This window comes from Lagopus muta, chromosome 10 (assembly GCF_023343835.1).
Source record: "Lagopus muta isolate bLagMut1 chromosome 10, bLagMut1 primary, whole genome shotgun sequence".
Classification (NCBI taxonomy): Eukaryota; Metazoa; Chordata; class Aves; order Galliformes; family Phasianidae; genus Lagopus; species Lagopus muta.
The window spans coordinates 14,676,789-14,700,132 of NC_064442.1; the positions used below are offsets into that span (position 1 = coordinate 14,676,789).

General features: G+C 36.6%; 1 protein-coding gene and 1 long non-coding RNA gene across 3 annotated transcripts in view; one reads left to right on the forward strand and one right to left on the reverse strand.

Moving 5' to 3' along the window:
• Positions 1 to 23,344, reverse strand: part of TRPM1 (transient receptor potential cation channel subfamily M member 1) — an 88,305-nt gene that overhangs the window by 9,038 nt on the left and 55,923 nt on the right. Inside the window, exons 11-25 of one of the 2 annotated variants that reach the window (XM_048956441.1) lie at positions 18,930 to 19,002; positions 17,986 to 18,086; positions 15,804 to 15,977; positions 14,652 to 14,786; positions 14,144 to 14,194; positions 12,568 to 12,708; positions 11,387 to 11,416; positions 8,585 to 8,874; positions 7,811 to 8,039; positions 6,431 to 6,553; positions 5,979 to 6,110; positions 4,795 to 4,923; positions 3,952 to 4,203; positions 3,400 to 3,592; positions 365 to 509 (exon numbers count right to left, since the gene is read on the reverse strand). In XM_048956441.1, the coding sequence (XP_048812398.1) occupies positions 365 to 509; positions 3,400 to 3,592; positions 3,952 to 4,203; positions 4,795 to 4,923; positions 5,979 to 6,110; positions 6,431 to 6,553; positions 7,811 to 8,039; positions 8,585 to 8,874; positions 11,387 to 11,416; positions 12,568 to 12,708; positions 14,144 to 14,194; positions 14,652 to 14,786; positions 15,804 to 15,977; positions 17,986 to 18,086; positions 18,930 to 19,002 (2,198 nt within the window). The remainder of the gene's footprint in view (positions 1 to 364; positions 510 to 3,399; positions 3,593 to 3,951; positions 4,204 to 4,794; positions 4,924 to 5,978; positions 6,111 to 6,430; positions 6,554 to 7,810; positions 8,040 to 8,584; positions 8,875 to 11,386; positions 11,417 to 12,567; positions 12,709 to 14,143; positions 14,195 to 14,651; positions 14,787 to 15,803; positions 15,978 to 17,985; positions 18,087 to 18,929; positions 19,003 to 23,344) is intronic. The other variant, XM_048956439.1, reaches the window with a different exon arrangement.
• Positions 450 to 23,273, forward strand: LOC125698282 (uncharacterized). The gene is made up of 4 exons (XR_007379153.1): positions 450 to 529; positions 778 to 883; positions 2,901 to 3,057; positions 20,634 to 23,273. It is a non-coding gene; the product is annotated as an uncharacterized LOC125698282 (long non-coding RNA).

Below are 23,344 nucleotides of genomic sequence, written 5' to 3' on the forward strand. Positions count from 1 at the left end.
CTTATTTTTTATGTTCAGATTTTCATTCTGCAGATCTACGGTAGAATCATGTTTGCCAGTGGTTGCAAGAGTTCTATCACATATGTAGGTTTAGTGGATTCAGTTTCATCTTTACAAAACAATCTTGAAGCCTGTCAGTAACCATTAGACCCTAATTGTAAGTACTCATTCTCTCATACACATCACTGCAAATCTGTACCAAATTTTCTTCTGCTCTTTCAGAGTGTATAAACCATTCCAAATATTTACTAGTCATGTTCATAGAGAAATTTTGAGTGTCAATGCAAAGCATTGCAAAATTAGTTGACGGACTCTCATCAAAACTTTATCTTGACAATAAGAAATTAGTGCATGATTTACATACTTGAAGACTGCAATCAGCAGGTTTACCAGCAGAATATTTGCTACCAAGAGGTAACAAGCCATAATAGCGGGAGTGAGCCAGGCCCCTGGTATGCACGGAGGGAGACGTTTACCATCCTCATCGTAAAGATTGTCTCCACAAGGAGCTGAAGAAAAGAGAGGAAAGGTATTTACATTTCCTGACACTTGAGAACAGACTCACTTACTGATGACGCACATGTAAAGTCTACCAAACCAAATAAATTTTGTCAGTTTATTTCCACTGGAGAGTATGTATAATTTCTAGTCCAAATTCTGCTTCTAATAACACCACACAAAAATAATTTCACATAATAGTGAATGGTTACATGGCTTGAGATTTAGTGCACAATGTATCTTCCTCTTCAAATTGACAAGGCTTTTTTTTTTCCACAGTGACATTATAGGACAAGATCTTACTACCCTAAACAGCTTCTCCTGAGGTCTACACCTACACGCCCTACACATATCTGTCCTTGCCCAAGCTGCATCAGGTGTGCAGGTATCAGATTTTTCTCATGGATGGACTTTGGACCTATACTTGTCTCCTGGATAAAACCTTTTGTTTCAGCCCTGTCTTCTCTCACTGCAACCTGAACTCCCTACCTAGGCCCTGGATTATTACTTGCCTCGTCTTGTTAGCAATTAGCAGCAGCCATCTCTGAGAGACCGGGTCGCCCTGGGGAGGGCATTGCTCACCCTGGGTCCCTGCTCTCTCTTACCTTAGGGCCAGCCCTGCTCCTGTTGCTTCCTGGCAGATCAGAGCTGCAAATCTGCCCTGAATACCGAGTACTGCTACACAGACAGAAATTGTTGATGATTAAAAAAACCTTTATTTTTTCACTTGAAGTCGTGAAGTTGTATGCAGTTATTAACTTGTTCTTGAGTAGAAAACCTCAGTTTCTCATCTTTTTACGCCCACTTTCTTTATTATTCACAATCATAATTTTATCTTGAGAGTATAAAAGGGAAGTCAAATGAATCATAATATTACTCATGTGGACCAATGAAAGTAATGCTAAAAAAGCCACCAATACAATACCTGGATAATCGGAGGGAATTATTTATAACATGACAATCATGCATGATAATGTTTAAAAATGATTACCTTGCTGGCAATCCACTAGAAACAAATCATAGCAATCACATAAGCTTGACTAAAACTTCTGATGTGCAACATACATTACGACAGTTTTCCCCTTCTTTTCAGATAAAACTATTTTGGTAGCAAAACAACTCACACATGAATACCAGATGAAACCTATAATTAAAATGTCTAGTGAAGATCTAGCATCTAGTGAAAAGATTAATGAACACATTCAGCTAAATGAGATAATCAGCTCCCCAGATAGACTTACGATTGATTTCCATGGCATAGACTGAATCGCAGCATTCCAATGGAAAAAATGAAAAAGGAAGCAAGGAGAGAAAGAAAACAATAGAATAATATAGGGGAAAAAAAAAAGAAAAAAAAAAACAAAGAAGATGATTGAAAATATAGTTTTGCTGCCAAGAAAGTATAAAAAAACTCAAATGTCATAACAGTAGAGACATATATTTAGAAAGAATGTCTTTGTTAAAACTGCATGGTATATTGTAATTTCATTTTGTGTTCCCCAAATGTTACACATGGCAGCAAATTCATGACATTAAAATAAACCACAAAATGCTGATGGCAGATGATCATTTAAACACACAAAATATTTCAGGCAACTAAACAAAATTGATAGTCACCACAAACACAAAACAACTCAAAGTTACCACATGAAATCATTGTTTCAGCTATTAAGGAAACATTTCTCACTTTTATTATTATTATTATTATTGTTTTAAGGACCATCTTAGCTTTGAGTTCATTAGCTGTTTCTGTTGAATAGCTAAGTTTCCATTAATGGTCATGAAACTGATGCCATTACAGTACAGTATCACTAAAGCTCATTTAGATGGCAGTATAGATACTTGCTCCCCAGCCCCTAAATAGTGACTGTAAAAAGAATCACAGCATTCGAAGATACTCAACTCAGAATATGTTGCTGTTGAATAACACTAACTTGTTGATCATGGACATCTTCTGAATGGAGTGAATCAGACTGAAGGCAGCATTAGGAAAAGCATTACCAGCAAGTGGAGGGAGGTGGTTAGTCCCCTCTATCTACCTTGGTGAAACCACATCCATACTAGCATATGGACATTACAAAGAATGTAGAAAATATCCTGTGTACACTATTCAGAATATACGCAGCTCATTGAAACAGTGCTGGAATAGCAGCTTGTATTGTTTCAGATAAAGTGCAAAGTGCATTATGCACACTAAAGAAGGCCACCTGCATGTCTGAGGGTACAAATTTCAAACACTAACACAAAACTATCAGTAACATGACAGTGGCAGTGTCCATCTCCTCAAAAACAGACCTTCTTTTTTCTTTTTAAACTGTGCAGCTTTTGTACATAAAATGCTATTTCCACAGCTGAAGCTAATCAAGCTGATTATTTATTTATTTGTTTATTCTCTTCCACAGAGAAACATGATTGATTTGTGAAACTGAAACATTTCTGGAAAAATTGGTACATGTACCCATGCTAATATAATTGTGGACTCTCATTGCTTGTGCTACCAGCTGGAGATGAAAAACCATGTTACCTATTTATCATATCTCTTTTTGGCTCCCGCGCAAGGTATTCATTTTTTTCATTTTAGGTGGGAAATGTTTCTTAGTGAAATATTAGTTCAAGAGAGGTTAAGAATGATCTCTGCTTATTTCTGCAAGTAAACAGAACATTTAATACTGTTGCCCACCAGATAGGCAAATATTCCAGACTATATCACATTCAGTGTGAACTGAACTGGAATTTTTGGTTAGAGGCAGGACATGCATGTGGGAAATAAAAAATTCATTAGTCTCTGGAGTCTGTCACAAGAAAACCCTCAAATGGACAAATACACTCTAATTCCAAATTAAAAGCAAACATTAATTTGGGTCTGATCATCTGCCTCATAAACAGGAAACAGAATCTTACTATGAATTCTACTCTTACGGTCTATCTGGTCTGCGAACACCTCTCCATAGATCATCCAGTAGGGCATATAGAAGATGTTCCGAGCTAGTCTCCAAGAAGGCTCCTCATCTGGGTGCAGGATTGCTTGGCGTGCTACTCCAAAACTCATCAGAACCACAAGCATGATGACCACAAAGTAGAGCATGTCAATCATCTGCACAAAGAGACCATACAGATGTTCCTATCATCACCAGTTAGTACAGTGACATCAACGTATCTGTTTGCCAAAGTGCTGTAAAGTGAGCAAGAAAAGTATCACACATTTTCCTGGATAATTTTCCTGATGTTGATCTTCAAATTTAACTACTGCTCATGAGATAAAAATACATAAAAAGGCAAAAAGAAGTCACTTAAAGAAATAAAGGTTCTGTATTTTTATGAAAGACTTAACATGGTAAAAAAAATTTGTTATCCCTATTCTCTTTTCTATCAAGTGCACTTTGCTCTGCTTTCAGCACAGAGTTTTTCCGTGGTGATAAGGAGGTGGCAGTCTCTGCTGTATAATTTACTAACCATCTTTCCAATCATCATGACGTAAGGTCCCAGATATTTGTTCACACCGAAGATATCTAGTACTCTAATGTACCAGAAAATTATATCTACACAGTAAATTACTCTTCCATAACCCATGTAAGGCTGGTTCTGTAGGCGAAGAACTGCTCCTATCATAAATACTGAAATAGCCACAAGATCAGTAATATTCCAGTATTCCTGGAGCCAAACTTTCACTTTTTGACTCAGCTTCCCAGGCTCTGACATGAGAATCTGAAATAAAAATTAAGAAAGACGTAATTAAGAAAAATGTGAAATAACATTTCTGAAGTCATTTAAAAAAAAATAAAAATAAAAAAATCAATCTTGTCACATTCTTCTCTCTCATTAGAGACCACCCCTATTTGCAGCAAAATTTGCCTTATTCTGGAGAGAATCCTCCAGAGGGCTACAAAGACAACTAGAGGTGTGGAGGATCTCCCTTATGAGGAAAGGCTGAGATATCTGGAACTGTTTATGCCGGAGAAAAGAAGACAGAGAAGATCTTATCAACACTTAAATATCTAAAGGGCAGGAGACAAGTGCATCGGGCCAGACCATTTTCAGTGGTGCCCAGAAAGAGAAGGGGCAATGGGCACAAACTGGAACACAAGAAGTTCCATTTGAACATGAGAAAAAGTCTTTAATTTGGGGGTTACAGAGCACTGGAAAAAGCTGCCCAGAGAGGTGGTGAAGTCTCCTCTGGAGATATTCAAAACTCACATGGACTATTTCCTGTGAAACCTACTGTAGGGATCCTGCTTTAGCAAGGGTGTTGGACTGGATAATTCTTTTCAAGGACTAAGAGATGTAAGTATACTTTACCTCTCTTACTTTCTCTAAAGCCAATGTCACAATGTAGGAGATGACAATCCATTCCTGGACAGATGGCCACCGTTCCATCCGCACCAAGATGATATAGTTAAATAGCATCAAGTAACCCAGGTATGATATCTATAAAAAAGAAATCCTTTATAGACTTTTGTGACATCCACATGAACGCATAGGCTATGCATGACAGTTTCAGGTGCTGAAGGCCTACTTGTGAAAGGAAAAAGTTTTTCTTCTCTGAAGAAAGCGTGCTTACAGCAATGCTCTTGCTACTACAGCTGGCATGCAAACTGGTAGAGGCCATGGGCCTCCAGCAGCGTGGTATGATTCAGGCAGCTGCCTATTTGTTGAAATAAGCAGTACAATGCCAAAACATTCTAAATCAGGCCCCTTTTCCCTGGGGCATTTTTGATATACTCCAATGTAATTTCTTTACTCCATGAAATTGTGTTTAATACTTTCATTTGAAATTCAGTAGGAATTTATATTTTGAATTATTATCACTGACTTCAGAAAAATAGATAATTATTCAGTGTGCTAAAACAAAAGAACCCATACATAATACAGTGACATACAAGATAGCACAAGTGCTAACTTAGCATAAAATGAAAACAGTATCCTTCATGTAGGGCACACACAAAATTCAGCAGTAGCAAGAATATTTAGTTTTTATTAAAATGGAAATATTTCTTGATGTGCTAAAAAGAAAATGAGATGATTGCAGTTCAGATTGGCTTTAATTACTTGAACAGGAGAAAAGAATTTATTAAGCCTTAGGGACCTAAGGCTAAGTGCTTCCATCAAGATTGTATTTGACAGAGTGAATGGCAAGCACTGATACTGCAGCATTGTTTGTTGGGTCCTACAGTATATTTTAAAGCAGAACAGGATCCAAAGCCTTTAGAAAGCAAGAGGATCTAAACTAGCTTGGAGTAAGTGACTGAACCGTGCAGCCTCCTTTAAAGTGTGTTAGAGCTTTAGGAGCTGACAGCATAAGCTACAGTTATTTGTTCTATTTCACTCTATTTTTCTCTAAATAGAGTGCTTTACTCATCAGATTCCATGAAAATCACTGTTATTTATGTTTTATGTGGTTATTATTTTTACATCGCTATTAAAACTTTAACTTTCATAGGCATGAGAAAAGTGATCACTATCAGTTTAATCACCAGACTTACTGTGTAGAACCAAAATTTGACAATAGGAGCATTATAGAATTCATAGATCTTTGTTCCAATTGGAAGGCTGTTTTGCTTTTTATTTGCATTCTCTTCATCCCCTTTCCGGGAACCTGTGTCCACGTTTGCATCCTAGAAGACCACAGTTGTCAGTTTACACCAATACACACATCAAAAACAGTAGCTCTTCTCATTTATAATATCAACCACTAATTACCAAATGCTTCCTCTGAGCAACAGACCTCCTGTTGACTTTTTAAAAATACAAAAACTATGAACTATAGTAAATCTGCAAATATGCAGATAATTTGCATGCCCTGGGAATCCAACCTATATACTCTTTGCAGAACCAGTTGACATTTTATCCAAAATGACCCACAGCAGAGAAACTTAGGAAACTCAGCACTCTTACAACCGGGAGTTACAACCTCCTGATAAACTCCAGTACTGACCACATTTTCCTCCTCCTTTTCTTTGCCTTCTTCATTTTCTCGTGATGTCTGGTAAGAATAATCATCGTAACTGCGAAACTCTAGGAAAAGGATGGTTGGAGGGAAGAGAATCCCCATTATAACCTGTTCAATAAGAAAGAATTCAACTCAGACTGCAATATTTATTTAAAAACTAATAGATTTCATAAAAAGGCAAATCTGATAATCAATTTTTTCTTTTGCATAGCATTCAAGATACTCTCCTATCTCCAAACCTACAAAAACAACGTAGGTAGTAGTAGTAGTTAAGAAGCATAATCAATAACCTGTCAATTGAAAGACTCCATTTTCATGAATCCACTGCATGTAAGAAATTGTGCTCCAGAATTAGAGTTGACCAGAGAAATGAAACAGTAGCAGTTGACAAAACGTTTCAGGTTTCTTACTGGACTTCACAGTTACTTTAGTCAACTGCTGTAATCATAATTTTTAAAGTTAAAAAAACTTGTGAAAGTATAAGGAGCTGTGCAGATAGCACCCAGAGAGTTCTACTATATGAGAACAGAGATATAAAAACACAGGCATAAGTACAGAAAAAGAGTTAAAGAAGAGAGGAATGCAGGTAACAAAACTAGAACATCAGCAGATGATAGCACTGTCATGGTAGGTCTTTACAAGGATGACAGCAGCTACCTTATAGAACAAAGAAGAGTATATTCACATACAAAGTCTCACACACAACAAACACTGCTCTGCTTCCATAACAATGGCTCACTCATATTTGTATTTTGTGACAGCCTTCTCATATTACTCTTTTCTAAATTTTTTCTGCAGATCCACTGATCAGGAAATACAAAAATCAGTACAAGGTGCAAAGTAATTGAATCACAGAAGAGAATAAAAATCACACGACTTCACACATCGTGATTTCACACATTTCATTCTTATCAAAACTGAATCTTAATTTTGGTCTTCTGGAGCAATATTAAGCAACACTCAGAAGAATCTGTCCCAGTACAGATTCTTTTCTCTCTAACCCCACTGTGTGTACCCATAGAGACGATACTTTTGCTTCTACTAATTAATTTTTAATTAGTTTCATGTTTTTAATGAACAGATTTTATCATTCATTGAAAGCTACAACTTTGCTTTCAGATCCAATCATATTAAGCTTTTCATAGATCTTTTTCATATGTCATTTTCCTTTGTCCTGGTATGTTGTTCCTTAGACTTCCTGAGCTTGGGAAAAAAAAAAAAAAAAAAAAAAAGGAGATTCAAAACAGAAAACGTTCTTAAAGCATCTTTAATTAATAAGCCATTTTTTCTATGCATACACTATATATAATATAGCGTTAAGTGCAACAAAGTGTGTCTTTGAAAGCAAATGCAGAACAGAAATACCTTAAGGCCTGGGTTTTTTCGCATACGTAGTCGCCCCATCCACATATCTGTTAAGAGCATCTGGCTGCACGTGTGAGCAATGAAGTCCCTGTGTTTAGCTGCCACAGCCAGCTTCAGGCAGGTAGAGTTACTCCAGTTTTTTAGTTCGTAGGTCAGTAGTTTCATGGCAATCTGCTCATCGTGTTTGTAGGACTGATCCAAGAGTTCAACAGCTAGCTGGCCAAAATCTCTGTAACATGCAAGATAAGTCTGGTGAAGTTTGATTTGGAAATCTGTGTTTGCTTACAGTTGGGATTTTCATTTGTTCATATGGGGTTATGTTTTTCTGTACACAAGGACAAGAGCTATAGAATCTCAGGCTTGATTTGGGATAGTTTACAAAAGTTCCAAACAAATTTGGAACTAGAGAGAATTAGCTTAGACCAAATGACATCTTAAGACCAGTTTACCTAGATCATCAGATGGCCCTTAATTCATATGAGCACACCCTCAAAATAACATCGTGAAGTAAAACTAGCTAGTTTTAAAGAGAGAAAAGGTGAAGAAAGAATATGCACTGCCAGAAAAACACAACACAAATCTTCATGCTAGCATTACCTTTAGACTCTGAGCCAAAAGTTTGGTTTGTTTACTGTTGATAAACAGGCTCCAGACTGCATTCTTTGAACCTGCAGTCTGGAAATTAACTGTACTCTACTAAAAATCAAGCTTCTCAGCAGGTCAAGACAATTTCCTGTATCAGGCAGACATGTACTATGCTCTGTAACTACTAACTTTGAGTTGTTGTCCAGATCCTGAGAGATGTCATCCACCAGTTCACTTTCAGAAGACTCATGTGCCATAGATTTGTACAGCTTACAAGCAACAAGTGCTTTGGCCATAGTTTCCTCCCCTCGTTGCCAAAGGAAGAGTGCCATCTTTTGCCTTTTCATCAGCACGGCCCATAACATCAGTTCATGAAATGGATACTGAAAGCGGCTCACTTCTGGGTCGTCCACATCAATATCAATCTCTTCCTCCTTTTTCTTCTTCTTCTTCTTTCCTTTCGTAGGAGGCTCATCATCCTGGGAAGAAACAAGAAAAATTCTTAATACCAATCTTTATCACCTGATTTGATGACACCATGGACTAAATGCATATCGAGAGGTTATGATATTAATAGTTACACCTTTTTTGTTGCTTGCTTTTATGCCAGTGGAAATAAAAATATGACAAACATGTGACCAAGCATACTTAACACAGGTTAATGTTTTATTCAGAGAACCATTTTTTACAGACTTAATTAGAAGTTACTTCTCCTAGATACGTGCAGTAGAACTTTATTGTTCAGAAGCCTTCACTTCACACTGCATTGCAAGCGGATCTCTACTGCATGTGTAATTGCATCAGTGGAGTGATAAGGAATTAGTATTTAATGAATTCTTCTGCAGTGCAAATGGAGCTTTACCAAACCTGAATTCACTATAAAGGTTCTACTCTAAGTTTTTATTTGATATATCTGTATCCATTCTTGAAGAATAGTTCTGCATATCTTACAGGTATCAAAGCAGTATTCAGACTGACATGCAGGTAGAGAGAGTGGTTAACATGCAAAGGGAAAAAGGCAGGCAGACAGCATTCTTAAGAACAACAAGATACTTAAGGGAGTGTTCACCTTTGAATAAGCAATCTCCTCTTATGTATGCTGTGCAAACAGAAGGTAAAGTATCCTGTTTCTTAAAGGGATAGAGAGGATGGGCCATTACTACAGGAACCAACATGGGAGTAACTGAAGGGAAGTACTGACAATGAAGCAGGATCCTGAAGGGAGAAAAACCATGATTGGGTAAATAAGGGTTTAAATTATGTAGGAAGAACATTGCATTTATAGGTGTAGAGAGAGAGCTTATCACCATTGTAGGCCTTGATTCTGATCTCAGAAGAGGACTGCAATTAAATGCCATCCTACAGAACTAGATGATCTTAAAGATCCCTTCCAACCCAAACCATTCTTCAATTCTACATTTCTATGGATCAGTTTTTGTTCATATAAGTAATCTCAGCCTAATAGTCTCAGCACTGTTATATTACAAAAACAAACCCAAACTTAGGCTTCAGCCTTACTCCTCTGGTTTCCGAACAAAACTCTTCAGCTCAACATTTAAATAAGCGTTTCTCTTTCAGCATTTCTAAGAACTGCAAATGTTGACCTCTATTTCTTACAAAAAATTTAGGGGGTCCTAAACTGCATGCAAGTGAATAAAGTGAAGAAGAACAGAACATAAAATCTCAAATGAAGGGCCAAAAATCAGGTCCTCCCCACACTAGGAATATCAAGTCAAAAGGAAACCCTGGGTGGGAGGGACAAAGTACTAATGAGTCTAAACTTCCTGTTTTAAAGCTTTCAACTCTGGAACCGAAAAACAAAAAATTGGAGATGCATCAAATTACTGACCTCTTCAACAACAGAAAAATTGATTTTTCATTTCAACTTTTCTTCCTCTTGGAAGAAGGGAGTAAGCTACACCCACTATCAAATGGAGAAAGTGTTTCAATTTGTGCCATATACAGTATTGCCCACTGGAAGAAACAGGAAAAATCAAAATGTGCCTTTAGGGAAGCACTAAGTAGCCTACTTGTGATCAACACTAATCAAACAGGTCTGCACTACTGAGGTGCTGAGCTTTTGACTTTCATCCGTCGGACAATAGGAAGTTGATCACAGAGATTAAATACAGCTTAGACTTTGTAGAGAAGAAAGCTGCTTATCTGCTTGGGGAAATAGAGGCTTTTGTGTGCAGGTAGAGTACATGTTGAAGGTAACACAAGCAGTATGTACATATATTGAGTTCAAACGCTATGAAAGCATTAATATATGCTTTATATGCTCTATACTTCATAGAGAAAAGTCCCTGGACTCTTTATGCAAGTACCCTCTCACTGTATGTTAATACATTTTTCAGAAAAAATAGAAGCATCTGCCTCGGTGATGAGCTTTGAGGCATCATCTCAGACTTGATCTTGATCCATTCAAAATTTCTACAGGCACACAGGTAATTGAAGCAGGGTTTCGGTTCAGTTCCATCTCATATTTGCAAAGCACAGTGCCATCACTGCTAGCAAAGACCTTTTTTCAGTGGAAAAGAGCATTTAACATGCTACAACACAACACACATTTTTTTTTTTACTCCACTTAAATGTTGTCTCTATGATAAAACCACATTTGTGTATTAATTATTACTTTGTGGTTAAAGGAGATTTGCCTACACATAGTACTGCTGGGAAATACTCTTCCTTCAGTATCACCAATGTTCATGTTTGAATTGTTTAATCTACAGTACATTCCAGCAAATAACGTGTTATTATATAATAGTGCTGAAAACTGCCTACGGATTACTAAGCAAAGCTTTAAGCAGCTCTGAGGACCATACCAACAAAAAAAAGTCAGAAATACTTCATAGGCTGCTTGCAAAACAGCTCCTCTCTAGCTGCAATTTACTTTAAGCCACAGCAACACTGAAGAAGCTAAGAGCAAGAGCACAATTGTACCAAGAAACACACTGATAAAACCAGTATTTTACAATAAAACCAACTTACCTCCATCCCTAGTAGTTTAAGAGCTTTTGGCTAAATATTAAAATAGAAAAGAAAATTAGTTAGGAGGGAAAATTCAAAGACTAAAAAATGCAAAGGAAAAACACATTTTGATTAAACTTACTATTCTAAATAACTGTATCAATAATGGTACAATTAACTAATCTTCTCCTTAATTGTATTTCCTGGAAGGCAATGGGTTAGAAATTTTTTTCCATCCTGCACTCAGTTGAAATCTTTTGATTAAGTTGGAAGAGTTAAATGAGAATAGAAGTCATTAAATTTTCACAAAAAGTAAAAAATAAAAATGATGCTTCTGAACAGAAACAGGGTAAATGTACTCATGGGAAACATGAAAAAAAAAAAAGAGAAATACAACACATCTTCAAATCTTTTCCATAAAAATATTTCCTCTGTTCTATAATGGAATCTCTGATTTACATTTTCCATAAAAGGCTTAATTGTATGGTCAATTAGATAGTACTATATATATACATATATATACATACATATATACACACATACAGTATTCTGACTACAGAATAGATTACTTTGGGGTTTGAGTAGCCTTCTGATCATTTGAAGCAGTTGCTTTTTGTAAGCAAGCTTCACTTGATCTTCAAAAACCCACAATTCAAACAAAAAAAAATTAAGTAAGTTAATGAAGAGAATTATTCTAATTGCATAGAATAAAATGTTTAACAAGGGTCCATGCTTGATATTCTCATAATTGGTCTATGGCTCTGAAATGTTTACTGAGATTGCAGTGGTTTCTGTAGAATAAGGTTTATGCTCATAGCAGTTCCTTATAGGGACTTAATTATTTGGAAAACAAACCTGATGTGACCAATAGAATTTACAGTTCAAGTTATAACATCAAGCTACAACTTAAAGAAGGAAGAAGTAAATACACAGGCAAGGCGGTTAGAAATACTTGGGTAGTAAACTACTTAAATAGAAGGCAGTTCACCTCCAGATCAAAGTATTTACCATCTTCTGGCTGCTTCTATTAACTAAAGTGTTTTATGGGATCCTTACATAACTGTACTACTAGAAGTTCAACATCAGTCTTACAGCATTTCTTTAGCATTGGACATGTAGTATTTCACAATCATGAAGGAACAGAGTACTGGTTGTTTTTACCATCAGCACGATGGCCACATCCAGAATTAACTCATTCTTACCCTCTTTGGTCCAAATAAATTATTATAAAGAGTCCGAAAACTTTTTCTAGTATAGTTGCAGCGATAAGCTCCACCCATGAGATATTCAAGTACAAGACCAATATCTATTAGGCTGATATGATAATCTGGTGGAAGATTGCCCTACCAAGAGCAAGGAAACAAACAAAAGAACAAAATAAGAATTTAGAACAAGAAAAGATAACATACATGAAATTTATATTGGTGCAGCAGTAATATTTATAGATACTTGTCTCAGTCTCTGATTATTTATACAAAATTAATGAGAACCAATTCAAACGATAAATGTTTGGGGGACAGATTGAATTTTTGGAAGTATTTATAATTGAGGACAATTTTTCATTTGTAATTTACTTGTACATTGTATCAGTATCAATACATGTCCCAGTTGTTTGCAAGAGCTATATTGGTGAAGTCAATCTTCATGTGACTCTTTATATTAACCATTATTAATCCAACATAAAAGTATGATTTGCTTAATTTCATAATGAAGATCAGACACACTCTACAATTTATAAAAATTTGCATTTTGCCACAATATTACCTACAGAGTTAAGAATACAATTCAGATAATGATTTAGATTTATACGTAGCCCAGAATTAAAGAGAAAAGCCTGTAACTTCCACAATCACGTATAAGAGCTAGATAGTTGCATTAACTCTTCTAGAAACATAAGCTGAAAACTGCTTTGTTGTTTGAGCTATATCCTACAACAGGAACTCATTCTACAACACCACTGAGCAGTAGCTACAATGAAAGAACTATATCCTAAGCAAACACATCACCTCCATGTTAACCCAACTGAATCCCCGAGACTGCCGCTGAATGAGTGAGCCATGAAAATGCAATGAAGAGACAGACAGAAAGCAGAATGCAGAAAAGCATTAGTGACAATCAAAAAGACAAACACCAAATGAGATAAGTTTAACTGTGTATGTCAATACGAATTATGCATCAACTCAGTACTGCATTGATTCCCACATTTAAATCTCCATGGATAAATGGGAGTTTCCTTTAAAAAAAAAAAAAAGGAAGACTATTCCTTGCAGTTAAATTTTATGAAATAAAAGCTCCAAAACCTCAATGAGAGTAAATATATAACCCTGTCATAGATAATGAACTAATGAGCATGTTGTGGAAACAAACAACATATTCAGGATTTGTAGCAGTGAGACAAGACAGTTTTTCCCAAGTAAAAGTAGGATTGCTTGGGAGCAAACTAAAAAACATGCAATGCAACATACAAAAGGGAAGAAATTCTTTGCTGGGGAGTGCAGCTTCTACTAAACCTAGCAGGTCTTTCAGTCCTCCTTTGTAGTACTCAATTTGGAGTCTACTGTGAAGAAGAAATAATATCTAAATCTTAAATAATACAACACACTACTAGCAGCTTTTCAACTACAAAAATTAGACTGATATCATTATTTACCTTAAGTGAAAAGTCATTTGACTTTCCTGTTTTTAATAGCTATCATCTAATTTCACTCATGCTGTGCTTGCTTTTATTGTTGACTCATATTATTAGTGCAATAATGCAAATGCAGCTTTTAAGCTTACCTTTTTCACATCTCTGACTAGCAAATGCAGTGTATTTGGAGGACCCAATCTCTGAAACAAAAATTATTTACTGTCCATTAGAGCTTCAACAATTCATATTTCACACAAACAAAAATGACACTGTAAGAATTTAAGGCATCTATGTGCCATTACGTTCTACAGGGTTGAAAATAAGGAACTAGGCTACAGTGACATGCATAGTGTTAATCAAGAGTTGCACAGTCCTTTTCTTATAGCTCTTTATGTGGTAGTTCAGGAGCCTTGATTCAAGTCACAGCTGCTGCAAGCCTAGTCATCAGGAATGTGCATGTGTAGGGAAACATCAGGACACTCGTATTATAGCAGTGGCTCCCTCTAATGCTATTCACCTTCTATTTACCTTTAAGGCTCAAAGCTTTTTAGAAACCAAATCATTTCAGAAGCATATATCAGAAGGAAGAGAAGAAAAAGGTCATTCCTATACAGTAGAAAAGATATCACAGGGCATTTTTTACTTCTACTCACTCACAGTATTATAAAGTTCTTCCAGTCGAGGAATAGTGAGGAAATGTTGCATGTTAACTCCATTCTCAATGAGTAGTTTAACAAAGTCCACTCGATCCAGAACCAGTGCATCCAGCATAGCCTGCTCCAGCGAATTCACCTGAATCACAGAACAGAGAACATGAGATCACACAAGCACAGAAGATGTGTCTGACCAACAACCATTACTATTTTCATTACTTTAGAGATGCCCAGTTTCCAAATATGCTGATGATGACTAATCATTCATTAAGGATCACCTCCCTGTCTTTCACCAACTCACCTATTGGTTTTCAAAAATGTTGGTCACAAAGTCTAATGGATCATCTCTTAATATTGTCTAAAGGGTTAGAATGCAGTGATAAAGGTGGAAAGGCCTTGAGCAGCAGCCCTTTTGATGCATGATCCCGATTTCAGACAACAAAACACCAATCTACTGCAAATGGAAGGTGAAACACATAGACAAGGTGAAACTTAAGTTTTCTTCACTTGATAAATATTTGTATAGAGGGAGGATGAAGATGTTCACTAGCGTGCTTATTGTGTTCTGATAAACGTAGGCAAAAAGAGGCAGCAGATAGGCACTGACTTGGACTGTTGTGGTACAGCTGCATGTAGTGCATGTAGGATGAGAAACATTCCTGGCTCAAAGACTGAACAGCAGCACTCCTGCAGAATTCTAATGCCAATCCTCTGGAAATGTGCAAATGAGCATTCTGTAGAGTGAAAATGCATGTTTCCCTCCCTTGCTCTTTGTTTTCAAGGATGGCTTAATCACTTTGGTTGAGTGATCTGAAAGCAGTTAACTCCTGCACGGAAAATGGATTTGTTGAATGGAATATAAAAGTGAGACTGGAAACTACTAAAACCCTACAAGGAATTAAAAGTGAGATTATCTAAAATCTCCTTTCATATGGATACAGGTATAGATATCTCTTTTATAGATGGTAGAATACCATTTGCACCATTTTGCAAGACACTTAAAAACTAGTACTGTCTGGATAATTCAGTCTCCCATGCAGTTTCATAGAAGGGTAAAGCCCACCTTTGCAAACTAATAGATAGGCATACAGAGAGAGGGGGGAAAAAAAAAGCAAACAAACTTTTCAACAGTTTATTACAAGTACATTCACCTCACCCAGTTCAAGAGTTCAAGCTTCCTTGGATCTGTTTCTTCTTCTGGCTCTTCTTTTACTTTTCCTCCTTTTTTCTTCCCTTTTCCTTTCGCTCTGGCTGCTTTAGTCTGAACTGCTGGAGATTTCTTTTCCTTCTCAGGGGCTGTACCATCACTAGCTGTAAGGCTTCCTAAAGGCTTAATTTAACAATGCACAAGCATTAGAAATCTACTTAATTGTACTACCACTGTTTTATGAATACACTGCTACTGAACTTGTTTTTCAGTCACCACTTTGCACATGCAATCTACTTAAAATTACCATTTCCTTAGGTATATGAAACTTTTTGGTTTACTCATTTAAAAAAACAAAAACAAAAACTCCAAGCTGTTATCTCTAATAGAATCAATAACACTGAAAGTCAAGTAGTGAAGTAGGCAGCCTGTGGTAGGATTCAACATAGAGGCTTTCTCTCCCAAAATTCAGTGCTAGAGGTCTGGGAAAAGACACTGCTTGATGTGACCGTTCAGCTTCTTTCCTCTCAGGAAAAGTTACAGCTGTCAAAAAAAAACCCCAAAAACAATAGCAACAAGCAGGACAGTGTTTAACAAGGATCTTGCATAATGCCAAATTGCATCTACACTGCAGAAGCAGAAAGAAGAAAAGAGGGCTCCTGACTAGTTAATTTAGGCCCTGCAGACAATATTTATGTTTATAGCTCTTCAGGCATATCTAGACTCTTCTGACTCCCTCCCCTTCTAAGCTATCTACCCAAAACAGGAAAGCACACGTGCAAGTATCTTGACATTCCTTGTCTGTGCTATGGAGGCTTAAATTACACCAGCTAACACTTAGGTTATATAACCCCCATGTGCAGCTTACAACCATCTGTGCGCTGCCCAGAAAACTAGAGAACAAAGCCTGCTGTATTTTTTGTTTGTTTTTAATGTTTAACAAGGCTTGTTTTCTCTTTTTTTCTCCACCTTAAAAAAATCTTCTCTTTCTGGCCATCGTGAAACATTTGTAAGCCTGGACAAAACTGCATCTGTCAATTCACAGAACATAAGGGCTGAATCCTCCTGACCAAAAAACATTCTTCATGGATTAGAAATGACAGTGTACCACAATTAGCTGACAGCAGATCCACAGATTGTTGCAGAGAATGATAATGAAATAGGAGAGACAGTAGATGGATTCAGTTGCCAGGTGGTACATCTGAATTTAAGTGCAATGCTAGGGAGACTGGGATATTCATTTCAACAAAATCTTTTATACAAATAATATTTTATAATATTTAGGATCATTTAATTCTTTCCTTGTGAGCATTCCAATGATCTTTGAAAACATTACTATAAGTAAAGGAATAAAGCAATATCTGCAGCACCATTCATTAGAATTTTAATTACACAGGTTTCTAAATGAAATAAATCTTAGCATTACATAAAGCACATACGTGAATAGTGTTCATTTTATGGTATAGTTTCAGGAAAGACGTCTAACTTTAAAAAAATAAGAATCCTTGGAGTCAACTTTATGTAGTTCAGGCTGATTTCTTCATAACACCATGGTAATTCAACACCAGATGGTTCAAACAGTAAAGCAAAAAGCATCAATACAGAGAAATAGAAGTGGCTTAAATAGAGTATTTTAGTTGTACTGATAAACAAAGGCACCACAGTGATTCACCATTGATTTGAAACAGTGTGGCACCACATTCTAAAATTTTGAGAAGGAAAATTTCACTGCAGAAACTAAAGCTTTACTAAAGAACTGTTTCTAAGTTCACTTAGCACAGCACTACCAGAGGAGTTTTCAGCAGCGGTTTCCTTTGGTTGTCTACATTTTTGCTCCATTAATCCAAACTGACATTTTCAAAGGTATAAAGGAAGCAAGATATGCAATTACTTCAAAGCATCTCCATGAAATTCAGCCTTGATACATAACTTGAACGGGTAGTTGGAGACTTCAGCAACTACTAGCGTGTGTCAAAGAGATAAAAAGCAAAGTTGCTTTCCTTTTTTCAGAATTAAGTTTTTGCAAGTGGCAGCCTAAGTAAATTTCAAAACAGGTCGTTCTTAATTAATGAAATGCCCTCCATCAGCTCATCATAAACAATAATTCAATAATATGCCTCCTGCCAACAAAATCCAGGGAGTTAATATTTGACAACTTATTTTCAATTTTTAGCAAATAACACGGTCTTACTGGCCAGTGGTGTCCAAAGACAAATATTTGGCTGCGCGCAATGTCTACACGGTTCCAGGCTAAAGCCAAGCTGAGCTGGTCTGGAGCAGATGCATTGGTACCTAAACAGAAACACATGCCAATATTTGGTATTTCATGCATGATGAAACATCACAGAACAACCTTCTGCAATTCCCTTTCCCAAGAATTAAAAGCCAGCAAGCTTATTATCACAAGAATAATTCTACTGCAAAGTGGTGCATGCACCAAACCAATTTCCAGCATCTTCCATTTGACCTCATAATCCTAATTTCAAAAGGATTAAGCAGACTGTCTCTCTATTTCCCTTAGAGCTCCCAGATTGACTTTATATTCTGTAGCTAAAGATAGACATAAAACTGCTCTAAAAGGCTCCTTCGCACAGTTCCCTTGGCTGATGCTGTAGATATGAGCACAATAATTCCTCTCTTAATCTCTTACTTAGCATTAGGGACTCCAGCGTTCTCATACTGAGCCTGCTATCAACTATAAATATTCAGACAGAAAACAGATGTTGTTCCAGCAAACATAACACTCTCCAAATAAACTGAGAACTGATCCTAAGTTTTGCCCTAAGGCTTAAAGAATACAATCTGAGGCCTGGAAAAAGCCAGTCTTCTAATCTTCCTAACCATTTCTTCTATCTTTATTAATATGTGCAAAGACTGCAATAAAATGTGCTGAAATATCAGGATAGCTGTTGGCAGCATTTCCATTCCAGGCTCTCAGGTGAGGAAAGCGACACAAAAATTTCAGTCTAGATTTTACACTTTGAGCTGATCTGAGTTGCAATCAAGTATTTTCAAGTTAGTACTTTGAATAAAAGAAAATAAACCAAAAATTTAAATATTTAGAGTGAACTTCAGGCAGTGTGTAGACTTGACCTTTTAGGAATCACAGTATACATCCTTCCTTGCAAAACCCACCTTTGAGGAGAGCAGTTAGGATAGACATCTCAATGTCCTGTTGCCCTTCAGACCCCATACGGAACACAGTGATCTAAAAGACAGCATTAAACCAAAACACAGAATTGCCGTACATGAAAGATGAACACTAAATTACAGATAGGAAAGAAATAAAAATAAAGATAAAAATAAAAATAAAGATAAATGTAAAAATAAAAATAAAAATAGAGCAGAATGGTAAAGGTTTACTTTCTAAGGCTTAAAATTTTTCAAAACGTCCAGTTCCACTATTTTTTTCTTTTTGAAATTACAATTTCACAAAAACTCTGATTTATACTTTTTCAGAAGACTTATCCTAACTAACCCCTACACAGTTAAATATGAGAAACTTGCTGAAATTCTTCACCAAATCCCAGAATTTTCACGAACAGAGGCAAAACTGTCATGGCAAACTGATGATTTTCTCATATTTTGCAGTAATAAGAGAAATGCCAACTTGGAAAAAGGAAACACTGAGAACTGCAATTCCTGCAAAGCTTAGCCATTAAAGGAGCTACATATTAAACAATGAATAATATTCAAAAGTGTATTCTATATTAATGATATTCTTTCTGAATAGAGATAAAAAAAACAACAATCTTTCACCTTCCAAAAACATCTCTGCATAGTAGATGTCAGCATTAAGTAGTGGGAATGGCAATTTTTTCAACATTTTGAATAGATTTTACTTCTATACAAAGATAAATGTTTGCCACAAGACATGAAAGAATTAAAGGAAAAGTTGTATCACAGAACAAGAAAGCAGACAAAATTATAATCAAATGCAGTTTGTAAGCCTGCTTAGGTTGGGCAGTCAGCATTTGAATTTTGCTGTGATAGTCATTTTTAAATCTGAAGCAGTTTGGCTAAGGCAGCAGTCAGTTCTTTTTTCTCTATTAGTTCTTCTAGAGAGGCTGACTTATAATCAACTTATTGTAGTTACAACCAACTTGACTTCTGATGAAAGCAAAGTACAGAATTCATCTTGGCACTATAGGCACATAAATGCATCAATAGTACATTCATATTACTGGAATCGTAGAATCATATAATGGTTTGGGTTGGAAGAGACCTTAGATGCTATCTTGTTCCAGCCCCACTGCTATGGGTGAGGACACCTCCCACTAGACCAAGCTGCTCACGGCCTTGTCCAGTCTGGCCTTCAGTGCTTCCATGGAGGGGGCATCCACAGCCTCTCTGGGCAACCTGTTCCAGTGTCTCACCACTCTCACAGTAAAGAATTTATTCCTAATATCTAGTCTAGATCTGCCCTCCTCCAGTTTAAAACCATTTCCTAAAAAGTCCCTCCCCAGCCTTCCTGTAGGCTCCTTTCAGGTACTGGAAAGCTGCTATAAGGTTCCCCAGGAGCTTTCTCTAGAAAAGACTTCATATAATAATAAGCTGGGTATGCTACTTTATGCAGAAGTAAAATACAAACAGATGGGTATCTATTTGACTGCAACACAGAGTTGCAATATTAGAAAATACAGCGTTTGTTGAATTTTGTTCCAAGTAGCATTGGCAGATGGATGAGTCCCTAGAGAATTTAGTTCTGACAAAAGTATTTAAATATATGCAGCAAAATTGAAATCTGGCCTTTATGACCTCAAGAACTAAGTAGTATCAGAATATGACTGAAATAAAAAAACAGAGATAAAACTCAAAATAGTCCTTCTCTTCTTGCAGGAATCCCCCAGTGCTGAAGGGAATAAAACATCAGATTTAATGAACAATGGTGAGAAGAACATCGGAGAGAATATGGGAAAGAAGAAAGCACAATTAGGAGAACAGACTGCTATTATATTGTACAGGACATGAAAAACAACTGGTGAACACTTAAATATTGTTATCTTGAAAGCTATAGATATATAAGCAAGTATTCCTTGGCAGCTGAGATGAACATTATGTAGAAAAGCTGGAAGCATGAGCCAATACCAAGCATAATCTCAGGAGAAGGGCAGCTTTGTGGAGAATGTGGAGAATATGAAACTAAGAGAAACACTGCAAGGAACTTAGTGAGTGCCTCACACAGATGTCCATGCTCCAATCCTATCTCAGTTATCTTAGGACTCCTTCCTGAAAGGGGTCAGAAATGGCTTTATAGATAAATCCTCAGAATCACTGGGCATATTCTTTCATGCATTTTTTGACTCAGCCAAAATCTCCTAGCGACACTAATTAGTGCAGGCTTTATGCATGAAGAGGTAGGCTCCTAATGGTAAGTCTACAGATAATACATTGGCATCGTATCTTAAGAAGTGATTTGACTTACTGTTTGAAAATTTTCAAAACAATTTTAGTGTCCATATTTCCAAAGCAGAAGAAATAAAAGATAGCAAACATCATTAAGCTTCTTCACAACTAAAATGTTCTTTATATTTCAAAATACTTGCTTGTTGCCTTTTTATTTATATGGGAATTAAAAGAGTGTTGAGCAATGGATCTGCACATCTCAGAGAATCAGATTACATCCAGAGGAGATGATTACATAGATTTCTGGAGGATGCATACACTTTTCTTGACTGGGGCACCAGGCATGACTCTAATCTGATAGAAGTTATTTCCTAAATTTCAATCACTTAATTGCTCAAGAAAAATGTAAAAATAATGCCTGGTTGGAACTTTCATCACTGTGGAGCTGCCCATATGAAATGAGGACCAGCATAAAGCCTGATGTACCAATTTTGGGAAGTTTCTTTGTACTGTGATGAGAATCATAGCGTGAAGTTTAGCACCAGCTGATGCCTTATGCAGTATCGTCATGTTAAGTAACAAGCTGTTGTGGTTTAACCCAGCAGGTGGCTGAGCACCACAAAGTCAATTGCTCACTCCTCCCCCTTCCCAGTGAGATGTGGGAGAATATCAGGAAAAAAAAAAGCAGAACATGTGGTTGAGATAAAACTATTTACTAAGATAGAGACAAGGAAAAGGATGATAGTTAGGACTATCCATAGACATATGAATGTACATAACAGGTAATGGACAAGCAATTGCTTACCACCCCCTGACCAATGTCCAGCTGGCCCCCCGAGCAGCAGAAGAGAAAAAGATCAACTGCCACCCCCTTCAAAATCCTGTATGACGCCAGATGGTATGGAATGTCCCTTTGGACAATTTAATCCAGCTGTACTAATTCTGTTCCCTCCCAGCTCCTTGGGCCTTTGCTGAGAATGGCCTTGGCTCTGTACCACACTGCTCAGCAGCAACTATAAACATCAGTGTGTTATCAATGTTGTTTTCCTCCTAGAACCAAACACATAGCATCATACCAGACACTCCAAAAAAACTATTCCATCCTAGCTGAAATTAGGATACAAGCAAATACTGCACAGAAAATACTGTTTTTTCTTCCCTCCATATATCTTTGGTTAATATAGCAGGATTTACAGTTTTTCACTGAACAATTAAACAATTACTTCTATCAAACAGAACTATACTCCCCAGTGAAAAGAGTATGTGCTGTAAGGAATACTGTTTACTGTTTATTTAAAATTCTAAGGAGGAAGTTACAGATCAGTTTATTGTGTACTGTATTAAGCTTGGGAAGAAATTAGATAATGATTTGCCTCTAAGCTGACCAGAGGCAGAAAATGTGCACTCTGCAGAAGGAAAATACACTTAGTATTGAGGGAGGGAGTATGAAACATAATTTTCCTAAGAAATTAAAAAACTTTCTTTTCTCAGCTTCAGGGTTAAAATATTCTCTTTACCAATGCCTGTGTTACAGCCATCACTTCCCTAGTGATAGAATTAGGCAACCCAAAGAATCATGGTCTGAGGAGAAAGATGTGCTAATTTTCTTGCTTCTATCTATAGAAATAAGCAACTTAAGCAAAAAAATATAAAAATGTCAGCTATATCTGTTCCAGTTGTAATTTGAAAACCATATAAAAATGTATTAAACTGTTTGTGTGCTATTAAAAAGCAGTTGCTTAAGACAAAAGAATGAAATGGAATTCTATCAAAACTCACAGGAAAGATCATATTTACAAAAATTCACCAGGACAATTAGTCAGAAGAAACCACTCAAAAACTGCACAGGTACAGTGAACACAATTTCAAGACTTCTTTCTCAACAGACATGAATGCTGAAGATTTTCTTTTCCTGAGCACACTTTTTTCTGCAGCTAAGTTATGGTAGACAGGCATTAATCATATTGAGTGGTGCATAGAACAGGCCTGTTGTAAATCAGGATCATGCACAACTGGGATCATCAAGAACTTGGTGTCTTGTAGAAAAAGACTCTTTATCTTCTTACACAGGAGAAGAATATGAAGCTGGTTTTAGAGGCTTTCCAGAAGACAAAATCTCTGTTTCTAGGAGTCTAGGTTTATGAATGCATCATTATGTATACTTACGGGTCATAGGAAAGAAAAAAAGAAGTTGAACTGTAACC